This window comes from Petaurus breviceps, unplaced genomic scaffold (assembly GCF_028583685.1).
Source record: "Petaurus breviceps papuanus isolate PSGF00001 unplaced genomic scaffold, PetGlider_PUasm1.0 185, whole genome shotgun sequence".
In the NCBI taxonomy this organism is placed as follows: domain Eukaryota; kingdom Metazoa; phylum Chordata; class Mammalia; order Diprotodontia; family Petauridae; genus Petaurus; species Petaurus breviceps.
Window position 1 is genome coordinate 23,530,003 of NW_027185797.1, and position 9,273 is coordinate 23,539,275.

At 48.1% G+C, this 9,273-nt stretch overlaps 1 protein-coding gene across 1 annotated transcript in view; it reads left to right on the plus strand.

The window, feature by feature from the left end:
* Positions 1-1,931: 1,931 nt before the first annotated feature.
* The window catches only part of CMTM8 (CKLF like MARVEL transmembrane domain containing 8), a 63,763-nt gene continuing 56,421 nt past the window's right edge, over positions 1,932-9,273 (plus strand). The window contains exon 1 of the mRNA XM_069088302.1: positions 1,932-2,273. Within this exon, the coding sequence (XP_068944403.1) occupies positions 2,127-2,273 (147 nt within the window). The 5' untranslated portion in view covers positions 1,932-2,126. The remainder of the gene's footprint in view (positions 2,274-9,273) is intronic.

Consider the following 9,273-nt stretch of genomic DNA (forward strand, 5'->3'; position numbering starts at 1 on the left):
CTCCTAGTATGTAAAGGGCTTCATTTCATTTGTTCCTCAGAATAACCCTGTGAAGTATCCAGAGGTTTCTTAATCTTGAGCCTTGATTTCCTCATCTGAAGAATGGGAATAATAACATGTGACCAGTTTGACAGGGTTGCTGTCAGTTTCAAATGCTATAATACATATAAGTTCTATAAACTCCAAGGCTAATAATAGTAGGCTGTTGTGACAGGGAGAATGATTGGAGGGCTGCAAAGACATCCTTTGGAAGTCCGTGGCTGCAAGAGGAAAGAGATTAAATAAGTTCCTTATATTGTTTCTGACGGGAGGGGCAGGAAATGATCCGGCTGACCAATGGGAGTGGGGGTGGGGCTTCTGATGAGAGGCTGGGTGATCCCTCTCCCCAGCTGCACACCTGCCTCTTAGGCCAGAACAGGGAAGACAGCTAATTAATGCGGTGCAGGGAGCTACTGCCCAAGAGCCTGGGGATGGGTTTGAGCGTCCTTCCACTAGCCCAGGAGTGGGGAACCTGCGGCCCCGAGGCCACATGTGGCCCTGTAGGTCCTTAAGTGCGACTTGAAGACCTAGAGGGCCACATGGCCTCGAGGCCTCAGGTTCCCCACCCTGGCCCTAGTCCTTCTTCCTCCATTGAAGCACTGGGGGGTTGCTGCTCCAAGGGAGCAGGCAGGGATCAGATGTCCCTCGACTTGTACACACTTTGTGCCTCATTATCTAAAATGAACTCTGTTACTTCCTAATTGTGTGACCTTAGACAAGTAATTTCATTTCAACGGACCTTGGTTTCCTAATCTGCAAAAGGAGACTAAACTAGATAGCTTCTGAAGTCCCTTCCAACTTCACATTTGCGATTCTTTGACCTTATGACTCATAATAACCATCAGAGACTCCGGGTTCAAATCGCAGACCTTAGGACTGAATAATAATTTAAACAACTGATGCTGAAGGTCTGTAAAGCACTTCACAACTGAGACGGCATTTGACCCCCCCGCAACCGTGCCGGGAGGTGGGTAGCACCAAATGTACCATGGCTGCTTTACAGATGAAGAAGCTGAGGCCCGCCTAAGGGGCACCTGGGACTCTAGATTTCTTCCACTCTCAGGGCTCCCTTCCCGTTTTGGGTCCTATAATCCTAAATCACTTCTTTCCCTTGCTGAGCCTCGGTTTCCCAAATTCTCTGATAGGAGTTTTCGCTCTGCTATAGGCTTTTTGTATTGCCCTCCCCTTGGGCCTTAGTTTCCCCAGATGTAAAACTCGATCTCTGGAGGACCCTCGCGGCTTTTTTTATAATGATGAAGTAGTGCGGCGCCATAGAAAGCGCCTCTAAGGTCAGAGGACTTGGGTTCAAAGGCGCCTTCTGTTGTTTACTTTCGGGCCTCACTTTCCTGATCTGTAAAATGGGGGTAGGGTGTCCTAGCTGACCTATAAGGTCCAGTTGGAATCTCTGACGGTCTGATCCTCCCAGCCTCAGGTGGAAATTAGCGCGAGGATCGAGCCTTATGAAGCCACGAGTGGAGCCCCCGAGAAAAGTTTGGTAGCGGAGCTCCTTGGACTGGGGGGCGGGAAGGAAGGCGGGCGTAGCTATTCCCCGCACCCCACCCCCGCAGCAGCTGCGTGCGGTGCCCAGCCGTCTGTCCGTCCGTCAGTCGGCCCGTCGGTGCGGCCAGCTGCCCCAGGTTCGCACAGCTCCTCCCCCGCACCTGGGCGCTCTCCCCAGTAACAGGTGACAGGGCGGCCGCCCGAGCAGGCTGCCTGTGGGCTCCCCCATGGGGCGGGCCTGGGCCGGCCCCCTCCCCCTTTCCCGCCCCCTCCCCGCCCCTCGAGCTGGGGGCTGACTGACTGGCGCGGCCGGGCAGACACTCCAGGGCCCCCACCTCCCCGTGGGGCTCCGATCCTTTCCTCCTCCCGCCCTCCCCCCCCCCCCCCCTCCCTCCTCCTCCCACTTCTTCTTCTCCTTCTGGGGCTGCTGCTGCCGCTGCCCCTGCTGCCGCTGCTGCTGGGCTTCCTCCCCTCCCTCCAGGCCGGAGGTGCCGGTCCCTGGGGCGCTGGGCCGGCCGCCTGCCCTCCCGGTGCGCAGAGCGAGGGGGCGGCCAAAGGCAGGGCCGGGGGCGCCGGACACTCCGGAGATGGAACAGCCGCAGCGCTCCCGCTCGCACACGGTCACCACCACCGCCAGCTCCTTCACCGAAAACTTCTCCACCAGCAGCAGCAGCTTCGCTTACGACAAGGAGTTCCTGCGCACCCTGCCCGGAATCCTCATTGTGGCCGAGATCGTGAGTGTGGGACGGCCGTGGGGGCGGGCTTGGGGAAGAGCGGAGCCCTGGCCTGGAACCCCAGCCCCCCGGGGGCTGGAGAATGGGCTGTGTGTGTGTGTGTGTGCATGTGTGTGTGCGTGTGTGTGTGTGCATGTGTGTACGTGTGTGCGCGCGCGCGTGTGTGTGTGTGCGTGTGCGTGTGTGTGTGTGTGTGTGTGTGAGAGCGGGAGCGCGCGCGCCTCGGGGTGTGAGGGGGAGGGCTTTCCCGGACCCTACTTAAATTCTCTCTATCTGACTTAGGGAGGTGTGAAAGGGAGAGCTGAGCTCGGGCTCACCTCTCTAACTTTGGCTCGAGTTCAGGGTGGGCTAAGATCAGGGAAGAGCCCTGAATTTGGGTTCAGAGAACTCGGCTTAGCACCTGTGTGACCTGCACCAGTCTCCTCCCCTCTCCGCACCCCACTTCCCTCTTTGTGCAGGTGGGATTGGGTCAGCTCAGATAATACGTATAAAGCACTTTGTAGACCTTAACTCACCAGGTACATAAATGTTACCTATCAGATATATTGTATGATCGTATGATCAGTGGCCCCCAGCAGCTCCTGGCTGGGGGGAAGGGAAAGGGACGGGCAGGGGGGGGAGGGGGACGAAGAAGAGGTTCTCAGATCCTTGAGCACTTCCTACCCCATAGTCTGGAAGTTACGGCTTCGTTTATGAATCTAACTGTTGGGTTCCTTCTTTGCCCAGGATACTGACAAGTAAGAATTCACCTGGGTGGGAAGGACTTCCCGGATCTCTAGGGAGGATGCAGTGATTTGGGGGTAATACAAGGGCTGATCTGGTACCTTGCTATTAGTATACCATGGTTCAGAATCACGGAAGTGTCACCAAGGATGGGAGAAAGTCCCTTTACTTGGGTCTGTGGGCTCATGGAAATAGCAGCAGGTCCGGGTCGAGTGGGCTCCTACTTCAGTTTCAGCATTGCTACTTTGGGACCTTGAGTAAGTCACCTAGTCTCTGGACCTCCTCATCTGAAAAAGTTTGAGGCTTGTCCTAGATGATTTCCAACTGCCCTTCCAGATCAATGCCCACAATTTCGACTTGAGTTTTGCTTTGTTTACTTAACCGACATTATGGTATTGAGAGTTGAGGGTCTGGGAATCCAGATTTTTTTTTTTTAGGCAGGTGTTAAAAGTGTTGTCTTGTAGTCAGAACTTCTTAGGCGTCTGCTTTGTGTGGAGGATTGTGAGGAATGGCAGCTGCCAGAGAAATTGAACAACTAGTCAGTGCTTTCAGGGAGGGGCAGAAAAATCAACAGCAGCAAAACCACAGTGACTTAATTCATACGTAGCAATGTCAGCAAGTGCAAATGTCTCACAGTGCATGTGCTGTATAGTATTTGAAAGTGTCCAGAGCTGGAGAACATTAATCCGGAATGACTTTCTGGGGGAGGCTTCTTGTTTCATTATAAGTGTAAGTTAGAAAGATAAGTAAATTTCTTGTATGGAATGAGTCATTAGTGAATATGGGATAAGTGAACGGTGGCTCCGATTGGCCCTTAGCCTCTCTGCTGCTTGGTGGATGATGGGGGTTATTAACATTAAAAATAAAATTTTCTCTCCCAGTTCTCTTAGAGACTTATCCTGCTGGATTATAAGGTCCTCCAGTCAATCAACAAGGCTTTATTAAGCACTGTGAGGATAGGGGCTTCGTATCTTTGTCTCTTCCCCAGTGCCATGACTTTTAACAAGGCACTTTTCCTTGTCTGTAAACTAGCGATGGAACTCACTGCCCTGCCAACTTCTTGGAGCTGTTCAATTCAACAAACCTGCTCAATGTTTAACAAACATTATGTGCCATCTGTATACCAAGCACTGACTGTGCTTGGCACTGGGGATAGAAAACAGATTGAAAGTGGCCTCAGACCTCAGGGAACTTACCCTCTATTGGAGAGATACAGCTCGTGCACTGGGAAGTGGGGAATAATAAGGCGCTTTGAAGAGTGCAGCTGGTGGCCCTGGGACTGGGCTTCTCTTGGGGTAGGAGGCTGAAAAGGGAAGTCTCCTCACCAACACAGACAGCAATGTTGTCAGGGTCTGGGATTGCAGGAGTGTGTGGCCACTCCCCTCACTTCACTGATAACAGCTCTTCTCCAACTTGGGGAGACTTGATAGAGGCAGAAAAGCTTATCCCCTGTTGCCCCTGGTCAGGAGCTTCTCCTTGGTCCTTGGATGACAGACACTGGCTGTCACTGTGCTGTCATTAGCCATATACCAGCAACTTTGGCAACGTGATAGAACCTACAAGAGTTTATGCTCCATTGGTGCAAACCGTGAGAAACCGTGACCATTATTTCCATGTGGTGTCAGACTGGATAGGACCTTGCAAATGACTTAGTCCAACCTTCTCACTTTACAGAACAGGAAACTGACCTGGGGGGAGGGGGGTGGATAAGACTTAGGATCCAAGATCTAGAACTAAAAAGGGAGAGGGGGGATGGAATAAATATTTATACAGCACCTACTGCAATACAGAAATTATCTCATTTGATCTTCACAACCTTGTGAGATAGGTGCTATTATCATCCCCATTTTATAGTTGAGGAAACTGAGGGCAGAGGTTAAGTGACTTACCCAAGGTCATTCAGTTAGTAAGTGTCTGAACACAAATTTGAACTCAGGTCTTCCTGACTCCAGGGAAAGGATTTTAAGAGACAGCTGTCTAGTCTAATCCCCTCATTTTAAAGAGGAGAAAGCTGAGACTGAATAAAGGAACAAGAGATGTAAGATCATAGTTGTGGAGCCCAAGAAGCTTGATAGGACTTGAGAAAGCAGTGTGATATAGTGAATAGAGTCCTAGACCTGGAGTAAGGGACACCTGGGTTCAAATTTCCCTCCTGATACTAACTAGCTGTGTGACCTCGGCCAAATTGATTAACTTCATTTCTTTATGTTATTATCTAGTGGTCCCTTGTGGGGATGCTGACCACCTTGGAGGGCTGTTCGGAGGCCCAAACAAGATGATGTGAGGAAAGTGTTTTGTGGGCCTTAAAGTGTGATCTAAATGTCAATTGTTGGGGCTCATTGGAAAAAATGCTTAAGACTCCTGCCTGCTGGGCTTCCATAGGCTCTCAGCTTGTTCTCTGGGCTGGTGTGGGAGGGCACAGGATGGTCTCCTAGGTCCTGTAATTCTAGAAGGAGGCTCCTGCAGCCTCTGTATACACAATAACGGCTTGGGGCTTCACTGTGGCACATCATTGGCCAAGAAGTGGCCCTGCCTCCCTTGCCCTCCCTTCTTCCTGTGTTCAGCTTCTCTGGTTGAGCCCGGATCTGCCGCTTGGTAGTTTTGTGACCCCGGGTAAGGAAACCAGGCTTTCTGAACCTTGTTTTTTACTCTGTAAAAGGAAGATTTTGGACTAGGTGACCTCCAGGTTCCTTCCAACTCTAAATCTGTGATGTTATGATCTCTCTGGGCCTCAGTTTTTCATTCTGTAAAATGAAAGCGGTGGACTCCGTGGTATCAAGCTTAAACAGAAACGATGCCATTAATCCATAGTAAGGGTCCCTGCAACTGCAGAGTAACATAGTTCAAAAATGCAGTGTCCTCTGTATCTTATTGTGTTTTTGCTAAGTTTGTTCAATATTTCCCTATGACTTTAATCTGGTTCCATGTTCAATGCCTCTGGACTGGATGGCCCCTAGATCTACGATCCTGAGTCTTATCACTTCTCTGGACCTTGGTCTCTTTATCTAATGGACTAAACCATTTGTTATTGTTCTTTAGTCCTGTTTGACTCCCTGTGAGTTTTCTTGGCAAAGATATTGAAGCAGTTTGCCATTTCTTTCTCCTGCTCGTTTTATTACAGATGAGGAAAGTGAGGCAAACAGAGTTAAGTGACTTGCTCAGGGTCACAGAGCTAGTAAGTGTCTGAGGCTGGATTTGGACTTGGGTCTTCCTTACTCCAGACATAATGCCACTTAGTCACCCTATTGGACTAGGTCTTGACGAGCTCTAAATCTGTGACCATCTGATGAGGTCCCCCAACTGCAGTCAGGGCTGCCTTTGCTCTTTATTTCCATGTAATTTTACCAACATGCAGATGTTGGTGGGGAGGTCACAAGATTGACGTGCCCTTGCTTATCCATCCTACCAGGACGGCCATGAGCATGGATGGACTCCCTCAGGGCTGGTCCTGCCTGTGTCAGCATTTTCTTAGTGGATCCCAGGGATTACAAATGGGGGATTAGGCTGGCAGGGCTCGCCCCAGGAATGCACGGCTCCTCCCGTCTCACGCTGCATGCTTTCTGCCTCCCCTGTGATGAAAGCCAGCACGGCCTTTAGTAGCTATGATGGGTCTTTGAAGGAGCGAGAGCAAAGTATACTAATGATAACTTCTAGGCTGGAAGCACTTTCTTTACGTGTTTTTATTAGCGGAAATGGCATTGAAGATGACATGTTTACCATTTGCTTTTCTGCTGCTCCCTAAGGACTGGGGGACCTTTTCATCTGATTTGCAGCTCAGACCTTCCATGGAACGTGAGGGAGAGCAGGGATTACTTTTTTTTTCCTTTCTTTGTATTCCCAGCTCTTGGCACAGAGCCTGGCACATAATTTACTAAGGACACCCACCTTGCTCTCAGTTATTGAGTAGACCACATTGTCATGTCACACAGTTGACCGAGTTGGGCAGAAACACAAGATTCGATTGTATTTGCCATCATGAACAAAACGCCTCCTTCGGAGTCGAGACGATTTGGATTCAAACCCTACCTCAGACCTAGGTGGCCCTGAACAGGGCAAGTAAACTTTCTTAGCCAAAGTCTCCTCATCAGTAAAATGGGGAAATTAATATCTGTAGCACTTACCTGGGAGGGTTGTTGTGAAGACTAAATGAAATAATCTATGTAAAATGCTTTGAAGAATTTAAAACTCTGTATGAATGTCTCTTGGGATTCATTGCTTTGTAGATTAGTGGGAAAAAAAAAACAGTACCTGCACACAACATATTTGGCACTAACACTTGGTTTGCATCTCCGACCTCTGGGTTCTTTTTAAGTGATGATATTAAGGACGCCTATTATTAAGATCACCTTGGTGGCTTGGCTTCTCCAGTTGCAGCCTCTTCCTCTGAGAGATTTCTCCTTCTTTTCCCTTATCTCTTGGATCTGGATGTAAGTGAGGCAGAGTTTCATTCAGGAGTCAAGACATCATCCCATGATGTCACTGGTCCTCTTTGAAAAAGAAAGATGAACAGCAACCATCTTGACCTCTCCTATTCTGTCTCCATCAGGATTTCTTGTTGTTTTCTGGCTGAGAGTGGTTTCTGTTATTCCTTTCTAGGAGAAGGAAATGATTCTGGAAGCCCAGAAACACCCTAGTAAGAAATGCTGGTATCTAGTGATGGTGTTCACAATGCCAACCAGTCTGATAGAAAAGTCTTCTGGAGCCACACTCCACAAATTCTCTACCAACATCTAGGAACTGTGGAATCTAAAAATGACACATCAGTCACTTCCCAACAAACAACCGTTTCACAATAACACCTTCCTATAAAAAAATGGTTAACAAAGCCACAGGAAATAGGACTGAGAGTACAAGTTAACTTAGAGATTTGTAGTTTACCTTTTGCTAATAGAAAGGAAGGATGTACGCTCTATGTTTTGTTTTTAAATTTTGTATTGATATCTTCTGTTTTTACGTCATACTTGTTTCCAGCTACATTCTTCCTTTCTTCCCCACTGGAAAGTTATCTCTTTTAATAAAGAATAAAAAAGAAAGAGGGAAAAAAGAGCATTGTGGCAAAACTAACCAACACATTAGCTGAATCTGACAGTCTGCCACCTCTGCAAAAAGAGTGAGTGGCATTTTCTCATTCCTTTGGGGACAAGCTATGTTAAAATATTAATACCACTGAGTATTGGATGCAAAGATTCCCCCCAATCCCATGACTTTTTAAAAATTTCTATTTGCATTGATTTTGTTCATGGAAAAACTTGAATTACATTATTATAGCATCTATTTTAACTTTTATAATCTCTTATCTCACATCTGCTTATTAATTTTTCCTCTAGGGTTTTAAAAGATATAAATCCTCACTCTCTTCTGTTTTGGGAGAAAAGGCTTACTTTTTATATTAAATGAATGAGTAATTGAATGAATGAAAAAGCGTTTATTTAGTGCCTACTCTGTGTCAGGCTTGAGGTGTGCGTGGTAGGTCTGGGTTAGGCTAGATATGGCAAATTCTCACTAATCAGAAGTCCACGGCGAGACTACAAGTTTGGGGGATAAGTTTGCTTACTTATTTGGAATTTATTGTGTTATATAATAAAAGAAGTCAGCTGAAATCTCTGTTTTGACCAACTGCTTTCCAGTTTTCCTGGAAGTCTTTTTTCTGTGTCTCCACCAAATTCTTTCCTGAGTGTGGTGTAACCACAGACACCCCCTCGAGGAGCTGAACTGGCTTCTTGATGGATGAGGTCAGCAGATTTCTCAGCTACTGCTTTGACGCGCCGGATTCACCGGCTGTGGTTACCAGCAGATTCATCTGTAGGCTCCGGTTGCCACATCTTTGGCGACTCACTTGATCTTTTCCAGGTTCTAAGGTAATGTATAACATGGTGAATATGAGGTCACCTATTGTCAAGAAAGAAATAAACACAAGAGATGAAAGAAAACAGAGGTATTGTACATTCATGGCCCGTGGTGTCAAGGTGGAAAAGAGAGAGGACTGATGGCCCTCTCCCACCCAGAGGTCCATAGCAATTCTTCCTCCTTCCAAGCCAGGGAAGAGAAGAAGAGATTGTCTCCTTCTTTTATAGGTACATTCAGGTCTGATTCAGCAGCCAATTATAATCGTCACCATGCAGTGAAAGGACAAGAAGCAGAGGGTATGTTTGCCTGCTCTGAGGTGGAACTAGGGGCTCCTCCATCCATTCTGGCAGCCTCCACGTGGGTTGGCACCAGGCAGGGTATATTAAGCCTGGTCTCAGGAGCCTCCTCGGCTAGTCCCTCCGTGACACTT